The 27,928-nt window shown below is 32.0% G+C and overlaps 1 protein-coding gene across 1 annotated transcript; it reads right to left on the bottom strand.

Moving 5' to 3' along the window:
* Positions 1-7,392: 7,392 nt before the first annotated feature.
* Positions 7,393-13,204, bottom strand: LOC128157168 (transmembrane protein 33-like). Its single transcript, XM_052819592.1, has 8 exons — positions 13,068-13,204; positions 12,111-12,216; positions 11,151-11,245; positions 10,854-11,038; positions 10,302-10,369; positions 9,851-9,984; positions 9,675-9,758; positions 7,393-8,262 (listed from the first exon to the last, which is right to left on the bottom strand). Exons 2-8 carry the CDS (start codon positions 12,213-12,215, stop codon positions 8,130-8,132), a joined length of 804 nt encoding a protein of 267 aa, XP_052675552.1. The 5' UTR covers position 12,216; positions 13,068-13,204; the 3' UTR covers positions 7,393-8,129.
* Positions 13,205-27,928: the final 14,724 nt, after the last annotated feature.

Here is a 27,928-nt window from a genome sequence, read left to right as displayed (position 1 = left end):
AGGTTAATTACGGAGAACTTAATGAGGATGTGCGACTTATTAATTTAAATCGAGCAAATTCACAGAATAGAACGAAGCTGTTTTTTTAACATATGCAGTTTCCTGGTGGATCAAAACAAATATAAAGAGTTGAAGGATATCAAACAATTTATAGATAGTTTATACATATGATAACTTGCGATTGTGTAACCAGAATTTCCGATATCAAATTTCAGGTGCGCGTTTTTCCAACAAAATAATCAGGAACTACTCAAATTTAATATATCTCGTATTTTCTCCGATTCATGGAAATGTTTTGACACAACCAATTTCCGGTTGCTCCTGCGCACTTTTGAATGACTTCCGTAGCCTGCGCACTTCCCGGTCGGAAATAGTTTGTTACTGTGTTCAAAATCAAAGTGTGTTCTGTTGACTTTGCCATCTTGAATTGAATTTTTAACGAAAGTGATAAGTGTTTAATTACATAGGTAATTACGTAGATTCAATTGGCAAAGTGTCTCATTAAAAGTTGTATCGTTGTTTTATCATTTAAGCCATTTTTTTTTGTATTTACATATGTTATATCGAATCTTGTTATTTTTTTTAATTTTGATTTTATGCACAGATATAGGTCACGTGATTGCCATTGATATAAAAATAGTAACCGTAGGATTAATAATGAATTTTGAAGTAGATTGATGACCGAAGACTGGGATCTGGGAGAATGCAAAGAATGTTACACCAAAATGGTCGGTTTGCCAAGAAATCGGCGTCTCCTGTCTTCATGGCCTTGCCGCTTGCGCATGCCTGTTGCCATGCTGCAGTAAATAGATATACAGTCCTTTGCGCCTGTGTGATACATTTACAATGTAAAAGCGAAAGGCTTTGTACTGGACCAGAAAATTATTTCAATATTTTTTCTTTTAACAATCGTACTTTTGTTTCAAAACAAATAACATTCGCGAGAATCGTGTAAAATTCATATTTTCATTTTTGTTGATTAAGGTTTTCTGCATCACAAAACTCTTTTCTTTCATTAATTTTTTTCAAGATTTACAAAGCTCAAAATTAAATGCTGTGTATATCAAGCAATGAGCATGTAGCATTTGTAATGGTATATTAATAAAACGTGCCATTGATATATGTAAATATTGTAAACTACATGTTGTCATGCCTGTGTAGTACTATGTATAGTGCAATATAGTTATGTAAATAGCACGAAGCGGATTCCAAAATCTTGATATTATAAAATAAATATTCGCTATTTGACAGAAGTCTTCATTACAGAATATAAGCAGTTTGTGTGTGAGTAACATGAAATCCGCAGAGGTAGCAATTATGATCATACAAGCTAGCAACAGTGATGAAAGAACATGATCACGAAAACGGGGCTTTAAAATAAAGATGTCCTGAAATGTGTAAAGAAATGTTGATATAAAAAATGGCACCTTTTGTGAAGGTTTGAAGGTTTAGATATTGTGAAATTTGTAGCATGAATTAGGTATTGGTAGCGTAAAAACTAGATTTCGTAAAGGAAATAACAGTAATGTAATGTCGATTTAGAAAAAGACATTAGTAATGCATTTAGCCGTTGCAACATTGGCGTAACCCCCCCCCCCCCCCCACACACACACATTTTAGTATCAAACAATTTCAACGTGTGTCCTGTGTCAAGCTTAATTTTCCCATCACATTGTTAAGTTTTGAGCCCCTCCACTCTTAGTGTGTATCACCCCCTCCCTCAATACGCGTTTTGTAGGTGCGAATTCACCCGAACCCCGCTGTGTGATTACGTAACCGTTATGTTAGTATAAATAGAAATATCATAGAATATGCAATACTCTTGTGTTTTAGATATCATGGAATGTGGAATTGTTGTATGAATATCGACATGATGAGCCGTAGTTATTTCCCAGTCCTCAAGAGTTATACAAAGAAATAGCTATTTTATCTCCTTTTGATGTGCTGATCATTACGACAGCAGACAAATCAGAAAAAGCATATTTCCGTGCGATAGCTGGAATTTACTCAGCTTCCACAAACTTAATTACAGTCAAACCGGAATACGTTTGTAGAATTATGGTGTGTGAAGTCTCGTGGAAAACTGTTATTTCGCCGTGTACGTGACCCCCAAATGTCGGGGCGACATCGACGTTGTACATCAGGAAAAAAGCTCATTGAGGAGCCTCAAATTTCAATTCGATGTCGCAGCGCTGCGCTTACCACGTATTCCTTCACACTACAGCAATGGGGATAAATAAAAGTGAACAATGTTATCTAGTTTTTTGGTTGTCGGACATTAATGTGGCGCATTTCGCGTTGTCTCTCTCATCTCCTAGATACCACAGTGATGGCAAAAAACAAACCCTTGTCGTCTCTTGATTTTTGAGCTAGTTTAATGAAAAGTCATTGCACATCCTTGAAATATGGAAGACTTAATTAGGCCGTTAGTAAATGACACATGACTCGTACATAACATCTTATTGGTGTGTAGAAACGATTTAAACAATTTCAACACGAAGTTTTGGTTTCTTTATTGGGAAGTTTTCAACTTGTATTTGTGATCATATGGGGGTCAGTAGTTCGTGTTTACACATTTCAGAAATAGAGTTGTGCCTTTGCACTAGAGCGGAGGCGATTTATCAATTGAACATGCCCAAATACCAAAACAAATACGAGAATTGTACATTTCGTCTTCAGGTGAAAGAGCTTTGTCTTACAAGAACCCCGAGCAAGCGTGACCCGATAGTTTTGATTTTTCTTTGATGTTCACTTAAATCGATGTTTTAAATTCAGTAAATATTTTCGAAGAAATAAAGTATCCCCGAGTTACAGGGTATTTCAATGAGAAGAGAAGTAAGAGACGTTTTTTTTTTATTCGTTGGTTATCTAGATCTGTAACTGGAAAACAAACAAAGCGGCATGCAGAAGAAGGACTCAATAGACAATTTACTTTAAAGAAATCTAAATGTCTCTTGCAAATGTCTATCTGAAGTATTTGTTTCGATGAAATGAAATGCTTAACTCTGTAGAAATGAAAACACATCTAGAATTTATCAAATATTTGTCAGATTATATCATCTATGTGGCACCCGAAATAATGAAAGTCAAAAACATTCCTGACTTCTCAGTCATCTAAACGTGCTTTATTTGCCATTTGAAGATCGCAACCAACGACATTCAATTGTTTAAAACTATTTTGAAACTAAGAACTGTATTAGATGAAAACTTTTGAAGATCCAAGGTCTTTCATATCAAACTGTTCAACGTTTTAATTTCATTTGTTTTGGAGTTGTTGATGTTGTTGTTCTTGTTGATGATGATGATGATGATGATGATGATGATGATCAATTTGTTATTTATGTTGTTCTTGATGATGATGATGATGATGATGATGATCATCATCATCATCATCATCATCATCATCATCATTATGATGAAGATTACGATAATGACTGCTGTGGTTTTTGGCACAGGAAACAGTGATGAGATCAATTCCATTGGTGATGACGATGGTGTTATGGACTACAATGATAACTAGGTGACGATAAAAATGACTGAATAGCTATACCAATTTCTGTAGGAAACAAGTAGAATTTGGGAGGACAGTTCTTAAAACATCATTAAAAATATTAAATATGTAATATTAAATGTATACACTTATATTGTTGAGTTATCTCTCTTTCCAGGAGGTCACGCCTTGCACCATAATTGTTCTTGAATGTAAAACACTCGAAGAACTCATATATAAAACTTTGATGAGCGTTGGAGAACAATTGAAATTTTTGAATTACAAAACATCGAAATGCTTATTACAACAATTCGACGAGCAATATACATAAACGTGTAGTTGAAATATTGTGGAATTATTTTTCCGGTTTCCTTGATCATTAATATCAACAAACTTTGAAATCGGAAATACCTATTGTTTTCGTTGAAAATGAGCATTTGATAAATGAATACAGTTAATTTCTCTGATGAGTTTATAATTATATGACGACGAGGAACTATTTGTGATTGCAGTGACTTCAAAAACTCATGCAACATGGATTTGTCTGAAAAAATGAGTTAATGTATATCTTTGGAAACAACCTTCTGGTATATCCAAACGACAAAAGTATACGCTAGATGGTCGTAAGAAAATAAAATTATCAGAAACTCAATCGAGTTTCGGAATGGCTTAAAGCAGTACTCAAGGAAACTCGTTTTACATTGGGTGCTTGCGTAGAATTTAATAAAGTTAAGGCGTTAATTTTTCTCCATTCTTGGGCCGACTAATTAATCACAACGCGTGACCAATTATTTAAAAGTGAACAGGTGGCTGGGAAAGAGAGAGAGAGAGAGAGAGAGAGACTATAGAACAATATCATATCTAAATTTATAACGGAACGAAATCAACCCCCAGTTTGCTAGAACAGTCCGTTGGAATTCGGGTGACATTTGCGTTTCGTGTTTTTTCATTCGAGCCCTTGGTGACAGTTTCAAAAATATTTGGAAATCATGTTTTTTTCTTCAATTATGTATGTCGTATTGTTTTGGTCCTGTGTAATTTTAACCGATTCCAATACATTCGCTGATTGAATTGCAAGCGACACCAGCTCTGGAATCTGAAAAGAACTATTGATGCGCCTGTATCCATTTTTGTTAATTCATTAATGATCTATTGCTTCTATCCAATTTCGTTTCAAATAGAAGAACGTGAAATTTCAAACGTGTTATACCATTGCAAAAATATTTCGGAGATATTTTTTTCGTGCGAGAAATGACGAACCCGATCTCCTTCCAGCAATCGTCGCGTTTGCTTGTTTTGGTAATTGTTTCAAGGTGTCGGAAATGTAAACTCACAAATTGGTTGTGATGGAGTTTGGATTGATTTATACGGTTTATTTGGACGTTGATTGGTCATTACTTCGTAATGAAACGTCTAACGTCGGGGAATCGAATCCCGCCATGATAAGATAAATTCATTTCTGACCATTGTCCATTTGGATTGTATTACGCGCAAATCACGACTCCTCCATAAAAGCGCGATTTGCTCATGATTAGTTAGGTTCCCTTGCAATTTATAAGACGAGCTGCGATTGGTTCTCCTAAACTGCTATGATGGGGCGAGAGTCCAGAGAAAAAGAATAAGTGTGTTGAATGTATGATGTTTCAAAAAGACTGAGAGATACTTTAAAACCTTTATTAAAAATATTATATGCAAACATACATACATGTACATGTATTTGTTAACATGCAACTGGCATTGATATCACAATAAAACGCGATTTAAACAGGTGTCAAACGAGGTAAAATGTATACCAGGGAAAATTGTGTGTGTACCTTTAGAATACAATGCTTTTAAAGATATTGATACTTCAATAAAATAATATCATCCATTTAATCCCATATGTCAGTATGTGCTAGTAAAATAGTTTATTTTTTTGAGTAATCCGGCGCTTTCAAACCTTAATGAGTTTGAAGAGGCAACAATTTTCAATTTTCATAATAATTAACAAAAAACAATACTTTCCCTTTTATTTGTTTGTTAATTAGTTCTGCGTGCTGATTGCGGATATCGAAAAAAAGTGTGACCATCAGTTCAAAAATTGCTTTAACGCGTCCAAATTAAGCTTTGTTAAAAATTTAGCTGAATAATCAACACAGAGCTATACGAAAATCGCGACAAGACGAACCATTCAAAATGGAAAAAAAAACGTATTCGAAATTAGCTATGATTTCGATATTTTTAACATGATATATTACTAAATTTATTTCTTATAACGAATACTATCCGCAAATATAAGTCAATTTCATCTATTCCCCACATTAAAATTTCTTGGAACATTCAAGTGTATATCACTGTTGTTAAATTGTCAGTTAAGTACTAGAAGAACCTGTTAAATGTTCATCTCTTAAAGTGTCTCATTGTCTGGCCCTTAGGAGCACTGCTAAATGAGACATAAATTTGTAATTGGGATTTTTTAGAATAAATAACCCCGTTTACTTCTTCATTGTAAATTTGGTTAACACTTATTTTGCGCGTACCAGGGAAATAGACCAAAAAACAAGGAATGACCCAAAAGAAAACCCCCCAATGATATATTTCCAAAATACTTGAAACATTGTCATGAAAATGATTATATACAGAATCATTTGCATTAGATATGAGAGGTGTCCTTCTTTCTGACATTATTAAGTAGATTTCATTGTTTTAAAAAATCATTTTAAAAAGAATATGCCAGAGAGGACAAAATGCCCCTGGGGCTGACATTGACATAGACATTTGCACATACCCCAACAGTTTTAAGCGAGCGTAGAAACGACTTATTCCCGACTATGTGTTCATTTTGTTAAATCTCATTGTTAAGGAAGTTGAATTAGAAGGTTTTTTGGATGAAACAAAAAAAAACTAAAAAAATTAAGTGTAATTTCATGTTGTAGCAGGTTGCCTATAATCCATAATGGAATGATATATTAGACGAAATTCACTTTATATCGTAGATGCTATTTAATATGTATTCCCTGAGCAATATAGATGCTTTCCTTTGTCTTTATTTTTGGGGGGTGGGGGCCGGAGGAAAAGTGGGGGAGGGGTCGAATTATCTTTATAATAGTGCACGTTATTAAACACCTATTCGTATACATTGTTTTAAAATCATCTTTAGAGAGAATCTGCTATAACGCAAGAAAGATAACTCTTAGACTTTATCTGGAATAAAAGATACCGCGTATTGAAAAATTGTCCAATTTTTTTTTCATTTGTGTCATTCTATATATGCCTTGTTAGTTGACAATCCTTATTTATATCATATATACATGTACATGTATTTGATATTCATGTGACTTTCCCCAACCTATATCCCACCCCTCTCTGCTCGAACGAAATGATGTAGGGAGGGTTTTCAAGAGTATTTTGTTAAATGTAAAATCAAACCTTCTTTCTTTTTCGTGACGTAATTTTTTCCGGCTTCAACCCCAATTACAATTAAACGACACACGACATGTATCTATATGTGTACATACATGCAGTACAAAGTTTTGATACTATGTGTTAATGATGCTCAGGCGTGAGTCTGTATTGATTAAATAGTCTATATTAAACCAGGGACGTAATTATCAACTGTCGTATACGACTCCGATTAATACAACTGGTATTATAGGAAGAAATTAATAAAAGATACTTTTGTTTAGGGAAATTAAAAAAAAAAGAAGATAAAAACATAAATTGTCATGTGTTTTCAAAAAGCAGCCGCGTCAACTTAGTGTAAGTAACAGATACATGTAAATGGTTCATATTGGTACAAGTATGAATCTGACAAATCATCAGACTATTAAAAGTTCATTTGCTTCTTCGCACACTATCCAATTCGCATCTAAATATTGAAATCATTGAATACACATATACATGTATGTACCAAACTAAAGAAAAATCCAGAAAATATTTTTTTTATGTTTTATTGAAAATAAAAAAATCACACACATAGAAAATTACCTTACAAAGAGATGAAAAAAAATTAAAGAAACAAGACAGAAATGTTTCCACAAGTTTAGATTACTCTAATATTAATTATTATAAAATTTATAATAAAATTTATATAATCATTAATACAAGCAAATTGGCATCCCACACTATTCAAGTATGAATTTTTTTACTTTCAATTTCAATCTAATTTTGATATGCATTTTATGACAGTTTACATGAAAATTTGGTCCTAAAATGGGATGCAAACAAATATATTTTGGATGCCAACACTACCTCAATATACGTGTATTTTAAAAATTCATCACAGGAAATACTCTGACACCAAAATAAAGTAAATTTTATATGAAATTTCATTTCAGCCATGCAATAATTTACTGTTTAAATATAAACTACCCATTATTATTTTTCATTTTTTTTGTCATTGAAAAAGACAGTGTTGAACTGTTCATCAGTTGTAATATAAGAACCAAGGCTACCAAAAGTGACCTATAAACATACTGACACTACAGTCAAATCTGCATTAAATCAATGCCTCTGAGTAAAATAAAATTTAGAACACTAAGATGTTTTTCTGTTTTATAACATTGAGATCTTCTCCACACATCAACCTGCAGTCTCTCTGTATCACAATCGGCACAATTCACCACAGACACACAGACAATGACTAGGGGTCAGTGAGGGGTCACTGAGGGATTGGGGGGGACAAGCGGGAGATGAATGCTATGGCCTTCAGACAGGCGGTCCTGATGATCCCCGGGCAGCTGGGCGTGGCAGTGAAGTGTTCAACGGTCATTCTCATCTCCGTGAATAATGTCCTGAGATCAAAGAGGATTCAAGATACAGAATTTCTTGTTGCATTTTCATTCTCAATACATTTAATTTTTAAACACATTTTGACTGATCAAAAAACCCCGAAGGTTATTTGAACTAAGCACCAGTATATACATGCTTAACTAAAATTATTAGAGTACTGCTAGAGAAAAACAAGTTGTTTGTAAAACACTTATGCCCCCCTTCTTTTGAAACATCTGCGAAGAAAATAAATGGAAACTGCAAATAATTGAAATTTTTATGAGTCCAAGGCGCAAATCGGTAACTCTGTCAAAACTTGGTCAATCGCACCCATAATTACACTTGACCTAGATATTATCTTGATAAACATGTATACTAAATTTCATTTCAATATGTGCATCCTCTGCAAAGAAAATGAACAGAAACTGCAATAATTGGAATTTTTCTACATCAAGAGGGTATAACTCTGTATAAAATTGCTTGATCGTATCCAACATCTAACTTGACCTAGATATTATCATGATAAACCTGTATACCAAATTTCATTACAATATATGCATCCTATGCAAAGAAAATGAGCCAAAACTGCAAATAATTGGAATTTTTCTACGTCAAAGAGGCACAACTCTGTCAAAATTGCTTGATTGTACCCAATATTGAACTTGAACTAGATATTATCATGATTAACCTGTTTACCAAATTTCATATCAATATATTCATCCTCTCTGAAGAAAATGAATGGAAACTGTTGGTTGACCGACCGACTGACAGCAGCAAAGCAATATGCCCTCCCTTCTTTGAAAGGGGGGGGGGGGGGGGCATAAAAACGTGCCCTACCTGCCCCTCAATTCATTTCACAGATGGTTTTTTGGGTTAGTTTAGTGAAATTTAGATATTGATTATAAATATTAAAATTATTATTATTATTACTATTGAAAATTGTCCTATCAATCGGGAAGGATTTCTTTGTTTAAATCTATTGAATTAACTTTGGAATATAGCGGTGTTCAAAAAATTTTTTATATTAAAAACCCAAGATCTTTGGAATATTGATAGACCCTCTCCCCCTGAACGTGACTAAAGTAAAATTTACTCTGAAGTTTGCCACCCTGTACATGCCAAGTAGGTTTCAATCAATCAATTCTCAGAAGCATTAAAAAATACAGTAAACAGATTGGGACAAACAATTTGACTAAAAGAAGGTCTGACAGAGGAAACATGTAGCTCCCTCTCGTTACACTGTTAGGGGACCCATCAATATTCATTGTAAATTTCTTTTATTTGAAATTTTTTTAAAAAATGGGCCTAAAAAATCAAAGCAAAATGTACCAAGTAGTCAAAGGTCTACATTGTAACTGATGCAGAGCATAAGTTTCTAACATATTGTAACAAATAAGACAAGCTGTTATACAATCACTGATAACTGCCCACTAACCTGCAGTATGGATTTCTTCTGGAGGTGTATCTCAGGGATAAAAATTTGTAGTATACAAAGGGTAGAAAAAAGCTACACTTTCCTCTGAAATGAAAAGCATAGGTTGAACAACATGAAACACATTAATGCAAGGGAAAGAACTCTTGGTCAGATCACTCCGTAACATGGACACTCACGCAAACATCATGAATATGATTGCTGGCATGATGAAGATTTCTGTGCACGCGATGAATCGCAGTATGTTGATTTGTTGGAGTTGAAGTTTGTCAATCAATTTACGTATAAACTGTAAGGAATCTGGTCCCATCACCTGTAAATATTGCACATGTATTCTGTTACACAGTACCTTCTCAAGTAAACAAAAAGAATTAGCTAAATGTAAATTCCTTTTTTTTCACGAGTACTTAATTCCACGATTCAACCGTTTTGCATCAAATCGCGAGAATATGAAATTTCAAACACCGATTTTTATCATAGTTTATATTAAGTTTACATCTGTCAGAAAAATAAAAGTGAGATGTGCCTCTCGCAATTTTACATGGATATTAATTCCTCCCATTTTATTAGGAATTTACAGTATGTAAGTTGTTTTCTAGAGTATAAACTACATTTATTTTGATTACTTACATTAAGTATATTTTTGGTGTAGTTACAAGCATGTAGGAGAGCAAACAGGAACACTGGAATGACAGCCACTGTTTACAGTCAAGGAAAGCTCATTCAACGTTTCAAGATTCACAAACAAGTTACCTCCACACATCATGTGTAGTGGCATATACAACATAGGTAGATCTAATGCTTGCACTTCAATTAGTTTGGAATGTACCAAAATTTCACAAGTGAAAAATTCTGTTGATCTTTGAATAGGAACTCTTTAGATTATTTTGTCTTATTTATGGACATACTGGTACCTTTCATGTATGATTAATTTAAATTTGCAACAGAGAAAACTAGCTGACTTATCCAACACCTGTGTAATATATTTCAAAGTCCATTCAGATGGAAATTTCAGAATAAAAAAAATCTATTTTTTCAATAATTTTGCCACTGAATAGTTACCAGTATACCCTTTCTAAAGCTCATCTCCATTGTTTAAAATGTAGGTTTAAAACACAATATCTAAGACATAATAGGTATAAGAATGTTCAAATACAAATACAATGCGAATCGAGAGGATACTTGTGATGGGGTAACCGTTCATGAAAATAAGAGAGAACATGAGATAATGACAGCTGTCCTCCAGGAACAACAGGCCGAAGAACTCCCGACTCAGCTGGAAGTGAGGCAGTCGTTGGTGAAGTCGCAGCGCACTGGTCGCCGCATTGCTGATCAGCGCCCTCTGGTAAAAGCCGTATGGATTTCCTCTTCAAATGAAAATATATTCAAAAAATTCATAAGACTTTGAAATATTTTGGCAATGCAAAGGTTTATATAAACTTGAGAGTAATGTTTTCATTATTAATGATTTGCACTCACCCAAGGATTGGAAAAATGAAGAGAAAACTACAGACAACTGTAAATATTCTTGTCAGCCATAGGGCTGCTTCAACTTTGTTGGACAGCATGAAATTCTGCATTAGAAAAAATATGATTTTACTGTGAAAGTTGTGAACAAATCTATCTAAATCTAGTCTAATCTTTCTTCATGAATATTTTTTTAATTCAACAAGAAAAATTAACTTTCTTGATTTATAAAACATCATCTGATTGATTTACATATAATTCATAATTTCTTTAAAAAATATCAAATAAAGCATGTAGGATAATCATATCAATTGAATATCTACTACAAACATGCAAGTGAATACTGTTGAATAATGAATTTAAATTGATGTTTAATTTATATACCGGTACAGACATTTATTTCCAAATTATTAGAGCAATAAAATTTATTGTTCCTGGCTAATATTTTGGAAATAAATATATGTGACACATATATAAACCAGTTCTATTTTGGGGTGATTACCATGCCATCATGAGAGTAAAATTACAAAACGTCTAGAAGAAATAGTGTTCTCAATTATTACAGGTATTCTCTTTGTTCAATACCTTAGTTGTTATACATGCAAAAGAAATTGAAAGTCCCTGTTTCTACCAGGTAACTCTGTCTTTTAATTGTTGTTAAATATGAGTACTCTTAAGGCTGTTCTGAGAATTTCCAAATGATTTAAAGATGTCAGATTTTCCTCATTTTAATTTCCATATGAATTAAATATCATTTTGTCAGAAAAATAAAAGAAGAAAAATTTCAGAGGCCAAATCCTTAAAATTTTTCTTTGCATCTGATAAATTTCAAATGCTCTTTCAACTGCTAGCCTGTCTAGGTATGTGTATTTTTTACTTCGAGTAAATTGTGAAGGAAAAGAAACCTGGGACATATTATAGAGAGAGGTCAGTCAATCAAGGCCTTTGTCTGCAGGGAGACCGAGTCCTTACCAAGACTGTATTTGGTCGTTGTGTTCCTCCATTAGCCTGTGTGTTACCACCGGTACCACTGTCATTACCTGCATTAGAGTCACCTCCAGCACTGTTGTCACTCATTCTATCAAAGATAAAGAATATCACACAGGGGTGTTATCTTATATAGTTACATAAGGAAGGGAAACATATTGGGTAAAACATGGAATGCAAGCAGAGGTACCCACATTTTAATCAATACATGTATATTGATATAAATAGAAATATGCCATACCAGCCTTACTCTAGATAAGAGCAATATGCTGTATAAATACATCTGATGTTTATATACACTGATTTACGTGTATATTTAAAACTTGCATTTGACCTACTCTCGCCAAGGACCGTTTCTCGCCTGTGCATTGTTACATCATTTTATTGACACATATTATATATAACATTTTTAAGGCACTAACAAGAAATAGTACTCACGAGAAATGGTTGAACACCGGAATAGATTCAATGATATTTTTAATTCTATTCATACATCAATATACTGATAAAAAGTCAGACCACTGTAATGCAAGTGTAACTATATGCAATATATGACTTCTTCATCAATTTTAGTATTTCAATTTCTGCTTGACTTTAAACGGTATTCAGAAATCATTACTCTTTAATAATAGAAACATTTTAATAACAGAAACACATGAAACTATCGTTTTGGATTTTAAATGGCTGTACACTCTTCGAGGTTATAAATATAAAAAATAATAGAATACATCAACTGCATACACCACTTAGCAGTGATATCCAAGAGGCAAATCATGTCTGCATTTACGATATTTCAAATACTTTTGTAATAATAAATTACAGATGTTCATTGTTAAAATACACATGTGTATCAAGCCGTAAACCTACATCCTCAATCATCTAATCGACAGGATCATGTTCACTGTGATGTCAATTCAATCAAAACAAATCAATATTAATCACCTTAATAAATAGAGGAATGGTCCTTTCTCAAAGGTAGAAATATTCTCTCCTCTTCAAAATACAAAGAGAAAGACGGGTTAATTCTAGGTTACAATGCAAAATACAAGTGACGAGAGTCGGTGAGTGAGGATGAATTTGCAAACTGAAGAGTTCCTCTTCCGCCACATTGCAGGAGTTGTCTTTCTTTTCACGCTAAAAAAGGACCCTCACAAGGGAAGAACTAACTGTTCTCAATCTGGAGACCGTATTTTGTATGTTTATAGATTATAAGAGATATTTTTATAAAGGGTAGACTATCCAGTGTCTGTGATCATCATCCATATTTTGCGGATTAATTTTGTTTAGAAAATGTGACAAACTAAATGACATTTTAATTCTTTCGGATTTAGATTGCAATAACACGTAGATAAAACACTGATATTGTTATAATTTTTGCAACATTAAATTAATCTAATTCTGTATCATTTTCACCAGAGTTTATACTATACAAATATTTAACAAGATATATTTTTATCTTTTTGTTGTTGAGAAGTTCATGAATAGCCAGCTTTATATTTAAAAAAAAAATGGTAGAGAAAATGTCCCCTTTTTCTAGAAAATACCATTTAAAGCAATAAAATTATACAACAAGTACACATACAGTATGTAACTTTTGTACATGGATTTTGTATCATTACAATTATAAAGGGACGACTTTTTAAAAATGCACAGTCGCAATTGTAAGCTGTAAAGTGTAAAGCACTTTTAGAGGGAAGGCGTAAACGTTTAAAAGTTCAACAGATTTTAATTTTTGTTTTTAGACACGCAGGCAGTCCTCATATCTGTAATCCATCATAAACAGCCTTGAAAAATCATTTACTGAAGATTTTTAGGCAACAAATCAAACTGATTTACACATCGAGTGAGAAGATAGATCTTATTTCATAATACAGAATGCAGCTTCACAGTGTAGCGTTTCATCTCTTTTAAACGTCTGGTTCTGAGCGTGTTTCTCCGTATGACAAGAAAATTGATTTGTGAGTAAATTTAGACTTAATATTGAAATATTGTTTATATATTTTATCGGAATATACTGGGATTTTTTTCGTATAATAGATTTGATCATAAAAGCTATATCATCAATTCATTTCAATTTATTTCACTCAAACCGTCAACGTGACGGTACATAAGGTACATATAGTATATATAAATGATGGTATTTACAAATGTAGATATTATGTCAGGGGTACACTTAATATAAATAAAGAAAATGAGAAAAATGTACAAATGTTCAAGGAGGACTGACTCATTCATAAATAAAGCTAGTATTACAGTTGACTTTTATTCACAAAATTTTAAACTGTTTGGTCTTTCACAAAATCTAGGTTTTCAGTATTTTTGTTTAGTACATGAAAGAGTATTACATTCTAGCACAAAATGCATTTCATCGGCTATTTGATTATTATAACATACGATACAGCGGAATGCCTCACCACCTACATCTACCAGTTTCTCAGAGAGTATGTGATTTGACGTTCGATATATAACAAATACTTATCGGAATTTTGATGGTAAAATACTCAAGTACTTTTCATATCCAAAAATTGATTCAAAAGTTTTATACATATGACCTTTGCAAGAATTTACGATATCATGATCAAGACAACCGACCATTTCTGCAAAAGCTGATTTTTAAGTCTTTGCTTGACAGTATTAGTAATCCAATTAACATTTACAATACATCGTTCATTCCAAATATTAGAAAATCCTCAGTTATAAAAAATAGAATGCATACAATCAATACATGAGTTCTTAAAAATTTCATTATTATTCATTAAGAATTAAATTCCAATACAATACGTGTATATATTCGAATAATTTCATTTCCTGGGCCGGAGAGCAATTTCGCCAAGCATGAAACATTCTAGAATAAATATAAACAGATAACGGAAATCTTCCGGTTTCTCCATAAGCCATAAATGATGAGTACACCTTTTTTAAATTCAGCGTGTGTTTGAATACGTTCCACAATATGTATAATTTCATAACCCCAAACTTCACATCCATATTAAAATACTGGCACTAATACATGTATAACAACTTTATCGAAAAGACAGTCGAGTCGACAGGTTTAAACTGTCTTTTTTTCCCGACCATCTGTGCCTGTTCACATGTTTGTACTGTTTTTGCTTTTTTGAAAGAACCTGAACGTGAAATTTTTTTCATTAATTTAATACATGTACTTATGGTCGGGACTTGATAAAATCTATTAGAAAGTTCATCGTGCTTTATTGGATTTGATCACGCCCCGACCATGAAGATCACCTCATAATACTTAAAGAATGATTCCTTATTCCTAAAACATTACACGTTACAAAAACATTACGTTTAAATGTAATTAGACTGTAATGCAACCACTGTACTTATTACAGCTATTGCATTTCTATCGTTTAATGTGATTCTGTTTTACAGTAAAACATAGTTATAGCGAAGTGCGGGGAAAGAGCGATTTTTCATTTGTTATTTTCGATCAGTTCATAAACATTTTGAAGATTAGGATAATGAAACTGCCTTCACTACAAGAATACGGTATATATATATGTGTGTTTGCTGTAACCCTGTTTAACTGTATCCTGAGTAATGTTTTGTAGCTAAATGTTTAAACAGGCACCTAACAACCCAAGCGGCAAAAACAAGTGGCCTGTAGTGAAGTAACTTTTGATTTAAAAATAGTCGGGCAATCTTATTAACCTGTTTATAATGATAGTGCAAGCATACGATATTTACGCATTTTATCTAAGTACTGTATAATAGTTCTAACTATGACGCACTATGTGGCAACGCACTTTGAAAAAATTACGCACTTTGAAATTTTTTTTCCAAGTGCTTTAAGAATGTACATCAACATTTTTTATTATCGACACTCTTAACGCACTTTGAAAAAAATATTTTTATATCACAATTCTGGAACTGAATTTCTAATTTGTTGAGAGTACGATGATCTGTAAACACTCGTGAACGGGGATTGGGGTGGGGGTTAACAAAAGATACATGTCACATGCCAGTGCATCATTTAATTGATTACAAGAAGAAGGTCCCCTACCCCTCATTTTTTCTTCAAAGGCGTATGATACTCAGCAACTTTGGGTAAACATTGAAGATCGGAAAAAGAAATATGCTCTGTATAAGTACATGCAGTGTTTTTTAAAAAAGCGATCTGGCCGAACAATAATTTCTCCATTGGTATGTTAAGAATCTATGTGTTTCATTTGTAACCCTCTTTTCGTATTCTTATCAAATAAATCACTTCAATAAAAGAATATTAACATTAACGACCATTAATTTATTATAAACTTAAAAACAAGCATTAGGATGTGGGTTAATTTTCTCGCACTGATCTTCTAAAAGATCATATTGTTTTTGATAAACAGAACTAAGGTATCCTTTTAAGCCAGTTGAAATATATTATACATTGATCTCAGTTATTCATATATATATAAATCATATTCGTTCGGGCATAGCCCGATTTACCAGATAAGAGGTAAATTTGCTGCATACTCAAAAAAAGGAATATGCATTTGCTAAGCGATGAAGTTTTATGTCATATTTTGATAATTCAAACCTCACGAATTTTTTTTTTTGCTGTGTAAATCGTCGATATAGTCTTATGAGAAAAGGTAAAAATTCTCATCTAGAAACTGTTTATCAAGTTAGCTGAGAATGCAATAATGCAATAAGTTCTTCTTTAAATATATCACATTAAGCTAAACAAGGTTAAAACAATCATTAAATGTATATAAAACTATCAACTATTTTCACTAAACCATGAACATTTTTTTCAAAGTGCGTTAATATCAACGATATCAACACACTTTGAAAAAAAATATTCAGCGCTACAGTATGGTGCGAGAAAAGGGAGACCTACATAGAAACTGTATCAACATAATTCGATAAAGTGAAATAAAGAGCTATAAAAATATCTTCATATTATAATAAAAACAGTGCATTTGCATTTTTCAAAGTAATGACTTCATTTAGTCTATATTGTGATTGATGTTCAAACATTGCATTGGGATATCTAAGGACAAATCGATGTTTGCATTGGTTCAGATTTGTGGAGTTTTGAGTTCAAGGGGGACCTGCTATCCACATGTGAGGTGTATTAGTATATATACATGTAGGAAGTATATATATCATATTGGTCATTCGAATCGAATTATATCTGTTATTATTGTTATTGAAATGGTTAAAGATGGGAGATTGAAATGAACAGATTGTAGACCCAGTCTTGCCCTCAGTAAATGATATTGTAAAAATAGAGCAAAATACACATGCATACGTTTTGCAAGACTTACAATGCTTCAAATTTATGCAAAGGCCGGTCAATTATTAGACCCGAGTTTTCTATGTCCTTACGATCAATGTTCAAGGTATATGCAGTATAAAAGTTTAAAAACAACATTTTGATCAACTCAGAATCACTGCTGAAAGAGAGTTATTATCATACACAAATGCAATCGCTATGTACAAGTTAATTCATGTACATCCCAATCTGAAGTATTTTTTATTATCGAATGTTTTAGGGGCGATATCATAAAATATTGTTTAACAAATTAAATTGCGTTCCATTAATCTGATTTGGCGATATGTGGGTCTTTGATAAACCTGATTGGAAGCGTCAGTCTAGATTCATGTCATTTTGTCCGCCGACATATCGTAGTTGTGGATTGGGGTTCTTTATCGCCGCCATTAATCACAGTAAACTTTACAAGGAGATAAAATGCATTGCGCTGCTTAAGATAGACATCTACATTCAGATAAATTTAGTTAATTTTCCACGCCTTGGGAAAAAAATATTCATAAAATTTCTCGAAAAACTTGAATTTTTATAGATATTTGTATTAAGAATGACGTCTACATTGTAATCAGATTGGAGCATCTGCATTTGAATGTGAAGCTAAAAAATTCTTGTGTCATTCTATCACCGGAACACCACACGACATCTAATTATGCGTCGCTGAGAATCCGCGCGCTATGGGGAAATAAATCAGTTTTTTTCCTGCATGACACCTGGTCACGTGATCTTTAGGGTGGTGCTCGATGAGCTTTTTGTGATACCCCTTTTTTTATAAGAACAATAAAATGGGATTTAGCGTTTTTTACATGCATTATTTCTGCTTACTTAATCGTGCATTTGCTCTCATTTTTGCAACATTATTTCAGTATTTGATAACACTGGATGTAATGGGATATTTCAATTTGTTATAATGTTTGACATTTTGAATATATCTTACCTTAGCGTTTTCTTCTTTCTTTTTTAGATTCGCTTCGATGTTCCATTGCATGAAGATTTTGAAAAAGTTGAATGAATTAATCCTTTAAAACAATTGGAGATCTTAGTAGATAGGACATTTCTGTCGTAACTAAATTGGTATGTTAAACATTTGTATAAAGTCATTAAATGTATATCTAGATATACTTTCCGCTATCGAATGTAATATATTCCATGATATGAATTATGCAATCAAATATACTGAAGTTGAAACCACATAAACCATTTAAAAAATAAAACAAGTTGTTTAGGGGGATATCAGGCAAATTAAAAGTAAACGTTTAAAACGTTTAATACAGAAGAGCAAAAATTATTAAACAACTGAGTAAAACACATGAATATGATGTATAGAAATTATATGTGATAAACAGATTTGGACATAAATATGAATGAATGTATGATTGACAAAATAAGATAGAAAGAGAGAAATACAGATATCAAATAAATACTTAACAATCATTGCTATACAATGCCTGTCTTAAGTATGATTTGCTATCTTACATTTCAATGATAAAAATCTAAAACACGTGCATTATCAATGCGCATGGAAATCTTAGAAATGCTGCTAAAAAGTGCATCGCATGGCGATAAGAGAAGCATCTTGTAACGTATTTTTATCATTCCTGTGACAGACATGGGGTACATCTTATTTAAGTAGCTTGTTTTAAGTGTATATATGCATTGTATTATAAATGGACGTACTTTTGCACAACGATCACGATTTACATTAATAGACTCCGCTGATTCTTATTCGAAAATAGGAAAACATATTTGAAAAGGAACATTTTAGATATAACACCTTTAATCTGAAATAGATGCACTTTCTTTTACTAAATTAAAAATTATCTGTAGACTAATTTCATTTCATAATGACCAAAAAGGGGTTACACTTTAAATTACTAAATTCCAATATATTAAATATTATCAGCGGAAAGAGTTCAGTTTCTTAATGACCAAATAGACTTTAGACCGCAATAAATTCTGCCTTACTCAATTTCGTTATGATATTCACCAGGCACGGGTCTTCCTCTCTCTGTAATCTGAGCAAGATATCACATAACGAGATGTGACTGTCAAACTCAAAGATTAAAAAAATCGTCACCATCCTTCGGATTATCTTAGTTGTAAAACAAATGATTTCTTTTGAAGTCAGATACCAGTGATTTGTAAAGTAAGCGGGGGTCCCTCGGTCTATCAAGGCGATAGCCCATCCTGACGGAGTCATCTCCCAGTTATCGCCCCTGTCCATAGCGATAATGGCTGCTAGGTGGAGATGGGATCGATCTGTCAGCGCTTCCGTCGATAGCGCCTCATTTCCCGGAACTTCAAAAAGACGACGAGCGAAATGTTTGAAAACGAAACTGACGGAAACACTTACTGTAACCAGTTCTGGAGGGGGATCAAGTGTTGGGTTGACGAAAGTTAACACCATTTCCCTATTGAATGTAAATTGATTCTCAATTGACTCTCAGAGATCATATTGGATGGAATTATTCCATCAACAGAGTTCTTAACAATTTTTTCGTTAACTGTTTATGCAATATTTTAAACATATTAGCAGACTTAATATCGTTTTGATAAAAAATAAATATACTAACGATAAAATTTATATTCAATTTTTTATCAAAACGAAAAAACTTGAAATTTGCCATAATTCTGGGGAACACAATCTTGATTTGACCCCTGTCCTTATCTCTGTATCTTATCTTACGATAAGTCGGTCCGTTTGGAAAGACAAGAATTTATAGCTGAGGCATGAAACTTCGATTTATCCGCTTTATTTTAAATTTGCTTAATATTGTGTTGAAAGGCAACAAGCCGTTTCTTTGCTTTAATTATCCTTCTGTACAAATTATTGGATTAGGAGGGACGGGGGAGGCCTTTGAAGAGGCTAACACGATGCTTGTGTTTATCTGGACGCTTCTCGCCCGGTCATTAGGGCGTCATCGCCCGCCTTTGAGGGGTTGGATTTACACGCTGTTCGTTTACACTTCATTTCGAGGTTTCTTTTGAACACAAGACATCGGAGATGACAGATTTTATAAATTGTTTAATTTTCATGTTAATATAGTTATATCTATATCGGGATGGATAACCGGCGTGTGAGAATATTGAAATCCCGAAGAAAAGTTTTGCATATTTTTTAAAACCACGTTCATGCGTACATGTATTTAAGTAGACTTAAAATTGAAAATCATATTTTGAAGAGTTTTATTTCAATAAGCAGAACAATGATAAATCTAGGCATAACTTAGTCACTTTCCACGAAAATTTTCAACGCTATTTTCTTGAATTTTTGAAATGAATACGTCAATTCAACAGAGTACAGTATTTGAAAAATAAAAGGCATTTCAATCAACAAAAAGCATTCCGATCTTTTAATTACAGGAAGTCAAATATCATCTATTTTTAAATGCACGCGGAAGGTTTGACGTCAGTACAACCTCTGGATCAGACGATCTTTACACATAATCTAGAATCTGAACTATATTCTTCTGCAAACAAAAGCCCGCATTCACCGCTGAAAGTAACTTTGAAAGCACAAAAAGTAAATCGTTTTTACTATATTTATTCAGAACAGAAAAACAATGGCAGAAATTCATCCACAAAAAGGAAAACATTTCTGTAAGTTTTTCATTGATAGTGTCTCCCTTCGTTCAAATCTTGATATATTTTCTTATAATATGACGAGAAACTAGTCTTTTTTTTTCATCAGACCAACCAAATTTGCTATATATTCTATTTTATTTTCGCTCCTGAAAAAGTATTTCTCTAAAGCAGCTTTCAATGTGTTTTTGTTGTTCTTTTATCAAAATGCCATAATAAAAGGACATATTATTATTATACGAAATACATTTGAATTTCCTTATTTGTGCCCTTTAAAAACGTTCTGTAAGGTAGCTTACGAGGTCTTTATTGCTCTTTAATAAAAAAAAAAATCATAATAGAATAACAAAATACATGTACAAGAAATAGAACTCTCACAATATTATTTAAAGCGGTTAAACTTTATTTATGAATACATGTATTATACTGAGAAAACAATACCTTGAAGAATCTCTTTCCTCTATTATTATTATTATTAGACACACACCATCGCTCATAAGAACTCATTATAATGATTTTTTGATAATATATAATAAATTAGAAAGTTCAATGCCAAACAAAAACTCAATCCCTTTTTTTCAAAATATAAAGATTTTGGTTGACATCACCATTTTAATAAACAAAATTTAATGTATTTTCTAATAAATACCGCATCCAAGACTAAAAATCAAATCATCTACGTGTTCGATAGATTTATTGAATTGAACATATTTTATTGATTAAATCAAATGGATAAGACACAAGTTCTAAAACTTATTTTTAAAATTTATTTTATAGCGCTGGGTGATTGTGTCCATTAACAAAAGCTATATGTATGTAAAATATAAGATTCATATATAAGATTAAATTCTAAATGTATATCATGTGGATTTTTCTTTGATAAATAAAAGTTTTTTATAGGCATTATATGAAGCATGTTTAAATATTTTAAGCATCCATCTTACTTTCTTAAATTTTTAATTATTTCTAATACGTAGATTTGACTTTTATGGAATTATTTAATCGTAAAACAAAGAAACAATTTTTAATCGAAGAAAAATGTGAAAGTCATATATAAATGTTTGGAACAAGAGTTAAATGAAGAAACATTTAAAAGCATGAAAACATTTATGTTGTGTAACACCTGGTCACATGTAAAAGGTGTTATTTTATTTTTAAACAAAAATAAAGAGGCTAGCATTTTGAGTTTGCAATGAAGCAGTGTATTTTATCTTTTGACAATTCTTCTTAAAACGTAAATAAAATTCTTAGACACCTTCTGAAGATTCCAAAGACGGTATGCTAAAACGTCAGTTAAACGTCATTTGTTAAAAATCACGAAACAAGGACAGTGCGTATAACCTTGTTGTAATAGTTAAGGACTTCTGAGCTCAGGGTCTGAGTTTGAGAACTGGGGCCCCGTAATTCCTGATGTTAGCTCGGATTATCGTAGAGTGGTTAATGAGTCTATATCACGTTTCCACTAACAAGATAATCAGACATGTTTATGTTGCATGCAACATTATTTATATTTTGATTGAAAGCAGATCCACGAGTTAATTGTGACAACCTCTGGAGCGTGACCATGACCTTGGGCCTCGGTTAATGAGGCGGCTGCCTCACAGACGGGGTCTTCCTGACGCCAAACCGGAAACCACAATAAAAAAAGCCCGCCGTATTACTCTTACTGACAACAAAAAATACAATTCAATAGTTTTTACTTTCTTTCTTCCAAATTCAAAACGGAGATTGTCTCTTCCTCTGATATTTTTTTTACAGTTAAACATTTTAACGTTTTTATTGTTATGTAAGACGAATTGTTTTTTTTTTTTCATTTTAAATTCTATGCATTCGTGTAACCGAATTTACTTCATTTTTTTCCCGATAAAAAGTTAAAATTATCTCTTGTTTGAAACAATTACTTAAATGCTTCTAGCTCCATCTCTGCCAAAAACAAATCCTTAATACAAATAGGCCTTGTTTATTTAAGTCTTGATCGCATCCACCAAAAATTTGCAAAGAACGTCAAAACTTGCTTGAATCTTTATTTTATAATTTTAGAATTTGTTTCTTTTAAATCATAACACGCTTTACTGTTGGAACCAAAAGGAGTATTTTTCAAATATGTGATGTATGAAGGAGCTTGTTTACTGATGTGTCTCAAGTAATAACTAAAATGATTCATTACCTTTTTTTAACACATTTTATATGAATATCATTGCATGATGCACACTATGAAGAAATGATTGAAGTATTAATTAAGATCTAAATTGTAAAGCGTATATTTTAATGTAAAAAAACACACACCTTCAATTTTAATAATCCAATAATAAATCTTTCTATTTTGAAAGTTTGAGAACATTTTCATAGAAAAGGTGGTAAAAATATGTAAAAAAAAACAAAACAAAAAACCAGTACTTTAGATAAAAATAAAAAAAAATGATTAAAAATTAATTTAGATTTAGAAATCGAACTAAAGTACATGTACCATCAGCAGCTTTTAAGAGATATATGTTTGATTCATAGAGGTATTTCTAATAAACTGAAAACTATTTCTTTTTTCCAATTTTTAGTTCTCGAAGAAAACTGAAAACACCCTTTCTCAATTCTTTCTAGTTTACGTTAATCCCCAACTCGAAAAGGTTTTACGATGATCCACCTAGGAGTGAAGCAAAATAGTCCATAAGCGTCATATCGTTGGCGAAGTTAATTGGCTGACGAACTGCAGACACCACTCAATCTCACCATTATACGTACCCTACTGGCCAGCTCCAGTGTTGAGAGGACCTCCGTGGAGATTTCAAGTATTCACCAGCATTTCTTCCTCCCGCGCGTAAGAGTTCCCCTGAGGATTTTGGCCGATGAAAATGACATGGCTGCAGTAGGTAAAAATTCTTAACTAGGTGATTAAATATCTCCTACAAATGAATAGGTGCAACAAACTTCTTGTGCATTGAAGAGAGAAAGAGTGGCCGGTGTAGCTAATGACGACGTTGAGAAATTGTACTTTGTTACTACATGTAATTCTACAAATGAAGAGACAAGAAAATAAAGTGATGACATTTTCCTCATGGGTCCTTCAATTGCAGTTCATGTCAATTACAGTCAGGCTCAAATTGTCGATTCTCGAGCACCCGTGTCAAAATTAAATGATCATTATTTGAAGTATTGTAAACATCACTGAACGTAGCAAAGGTGTTAAATTCGACTCTATCAAAGTCATAAATATGAATTATGAACAAGTCGTACATCAGAGAATTACACCGATTGCATGCATGTGGTGTTTGTAAAGGTTTACCCGTTCCCAAACGTGCGAAAAAAAGGCAATGCCAACTGTATCAGTTGATGTTGAACAGCGCAAGTCGGTTGTTTCAGCTGCAGTAACACACATCAGTATTGTCACAAAACAACATGATATTGTGCAATTATTGTTCTCTTTATCTGTGAATGAAACGTACGAGAGAGGCATTTTACAGTAGTCGTGGCCTGTGAAATGTTTAATGGGATTTATTTTTCCTGTAACCTAATGACCAGGAACAATCTACATGGCCCCCAGAAACATAAAGTAATGCTTAAAGATATCCCATTGACTGGGTGTCAGACATAAGGCAGACATATCACTTTTTACCGATTCTCCTCCTATATAAGTTACCATGTTACAGTGCAAGTTTGTTATATTTGTTTTCCATTATATTTAACCCCAACACGTGTATAATATTTCAGAAATTAACACACACCAATGTTATCATTAAAAAAGATATTTTATTGATAAAAGTAATAAAGGATCCCTCCATCATTTTCAAACTATTTTATTTAACCATAATTTATCATTTGCATCTTGAAATTTAAATTACTGAATTGAGTCCTTGTAAATAGTTATGTAGAATTCGCCCAAATCTTTCAGTCCCTGAAATTTTAAATTTCAGACAATATAGAAATAGAGTTATACACAATTGCACTTATAACTATAATTTATAATTATTCATCAAAAAGTTATGGCGACAAGAACATAATGATATATGCATAGAGTAATTACAAAAAGAATTATATCAGAATCTATTTGTTGATTAAACGAAAAGGACCAGAAACAAGTTCTTATACGAGTTCATCTCTATTCAAAAAACCTCCGATGTGTAAAACATAATTTAAAAGTAAAATATTTCTTTATTTCTTTTTTATGAGAAACAGAGACATAATAATTACTTAAATACACTTTTTCCAGCAATGAACTTATGAGTAACAGCAAAAGTACATATACGTAACATGTATGTTAATCTGTGAGGGTATATAGGGTCATATTGTTAATTTTGAATTTACTGGGTGGATGTAAATACAAAGTTGATGATATGAGCTGTCTTTTTTTAAATTTACAAGATGACAATTAATGCATAAAGCCTTATTGCAAATTCATATCTATATCGTCAAATTAAATAAATACATTTTTTAAAGGAAAAAAGTAAATTTAAAGTTCCATGCACACATTGAGTTTACCGCATTAAAATGAAATTTAAAAATACTGTGTCCACATAAATCATATTACACGAAATTAGACTTATATAGCAAATTTCTTATTGGTTAATCTCTACAAAAATATTTTGCAGCCGTTGTTATTTATTTGAAAACAAAACTGCATGTTTTTGTGTGATGATCATTTGCCATAATATTTTAAAATAAAAGGTACTGATTAGATATTCATGATTTTCAGTTATATATATGTGTTTCACTAAAAAAGTTTTAGAAATCGTTTTATTTATGTATTTCCTTTACTTTATTACCAATTAAACTGTTTGATAATTGTCGAAGAAAAACGGAATACAAAAATAAGGTTTGAATATGTTTATTAGTTGATGTTTAGGGAAAAATCATTTTTATAAAGATCTTCATTTTCATATTTTTTTTTTGGAAATAAACAAGAAAACTATAAAGTGTGGGGGGAAAAGGTCTGAATAAGTATTTTTCTTTAATTCAAACAAATGTTTCCTACCTTACATCCATTAAATTATCGACACATTTGATTAAAATATATACATTTTTAAAGAAACACATTGATGAATGAAAATTTTCAATTTTTAATTCTATATTTTAATATAATGACTATCTTCAATCGACATATAAATTGTTGCCAAGTGCGACAACTTAATATATGTAAAACATATCATATATTTATATCTGAGACCTACAATACATTATTAATGGCTAAAAAGATGTTCTCACTCATGTTTTAAATTTTACTCAAAACAAATTTTCCTAATAGAACTCGATGTAATAACATTTGCTTGTTTTTATGAATAACATTTTTAATTAGATATGCAAATAATATATCAAACAAGACTGATAATAGTAAAGCTTTTTATGCGCAGTAAGAAACAATTTGCCATAAGCCAATGGTTTTGAGATTGGAATCTAACAGGTACAAGCATGCATACATCAATCCAAACCAACCAAAAGGCATTAAAACGTTTAGACCAGTCTTAATGGGGTGTCTAAGTTTCCAAAACAATTATTTATCAACATTTACATTGTGATAACACTACAAATCAAACTAGTAACGTGTAATTATAAATGCATTTCATAAATGACGTAGTCTAGTGTGCAAGCGAAGTTAATTTGTATTATTAAACAAAATGAAAATAACGTAAAATGTCAATGATTTGATATTTTACTGTACAAATTGTATAAATATACATGTAAGTAATAGTAAAACATTTTTTCAATATTATCGTGATCAAATCTATCAAAAGGTTCTTCGTGCTTTATTGTCTTCTTTTACTCTCAATGAACAGATGAAATGTACACCAATTATCATTTCTTTCTTAAATGTACAATCTGCAGCATCTAATAGTGATACTAGATAAAGTTTTCGATACACACATGTATGATATGTAAAAGCATATCAAGCACACAATTGTATAAATAATGGTAAATAACAGAAAATAAGGAATTAAGTAAAAGTCATATGAGTACTAGTATGTAAAATAATATATTTATATGAACAATGTTCCTAAACATAAAGATGTCTAAGATGCAAGGTAGAAAAAATCCAATCGATCATTCAAAGCATTTTACTGAAAACTGACTCTAAGCGAAAATTAGTTTGCAAACAAATGTTTACATAAACTTGTTCAGATTTGTTTGTTTGCTTTTTTTTTAACATCTGAGGCCACAATGAAAGATCACTTTTGATTTCCATCTATATATACAAGTATTTGCAGGTTTGTTTTTTAAGGTTGACTGAAATAGAAGTATAACGCAGCCAAATTAAAAAATTGGGAAAAATATATTGATAGTCATATTTTTTTTTTTTGAAACGAATATGATTTGCATCTTATTGAAATAATGGCAAAGCAAATTTGTGAAGATTATCGAAATTTTATCAAATAATTAACAGTTTTGTTCAATGCTACTTAATGAAGCGTTTTTGAAGAATTGACAAAAACTGTATCACCTCTTTTATTTGGGTGAATATCAAGTTTTAGGACATTTTGACAGGTATGCATCAATATGTCTCTTTCCTCTGCAAAAGAAGAAAACTGCGATATAAACTTAATTAAATTATCAAAATACAATGTAAAGTATCTCAATGTTTCATTAATATAACAGATCAATTTTAAACTAATACATGTAATGTACAATTTTTTAAAACTTTTTTCTGTCAGTCTTTGATACATATGTACCCAATACTGTTAACGTGTATTCAAAAAATGGTACGTAAGCCTTTTATACCTTTGATAATGCTTGATATGCATAACATTCAGAAATGATAGAATTAGAAGCTGAGAGAGTGAGAAAGAGAGTGGAGAGAGAATTGACTGTATCTTATATATGTTACGTATATCTAGTCGTTGATAGGTATGGAGAAATCTCGGAGTTCTAATTGGATTATCATCAGCTCCGTCCTGCTTCATTAACCTGTAACGGTGGAGTGCCAAAGGGATAATCCCTAACGCCGACGCAATGGATGGCT

This window comes from Crassostrea angulata, chromosome 7, assembly GCF_025612915.1.
Source record: "Crassostrea angulata isolate pt1a10 chromosome 7, ASM2561291v2, whole genome shotgun sequence".
NCBI classification, from domain to species: Eukaryota; Metazoa; Mollusca; class Bivalvia; order Ostreida; family Ostreidae; genus Magallana; species Magallana angulata.
The sequence above is the reverse complement of the archived record's forward strand: the minus strand, read 5'-3'. Positions and strand labels throughout refer to the sequence as shown.

Excerpts from the sequence above, each read along its gene's own strand:
- LOC128157168 (XM_052819592.1), bottom strand. The coding sequence starts at position 12,215 with ATGAGTGACAACAGTGCTGGAGGTGACTCTAATGCAGGTAATGACAGT. Across the intron at positions 11,246-12,110 it reads AACGACCAAATACAGTCTTG|AATTTCATGCTGTCCAACAA; the intron begins GTAAGGACTCGG and ends TTTCTAATGCAG. Across the intron at positions 11,039-11,150 it reads TTCATTTTTCCAATCCTTGG|AGGAAATCCATACGGCTTTT; the intron begins GTGAGTGCAAAT and ends TTTCATTTGAAG.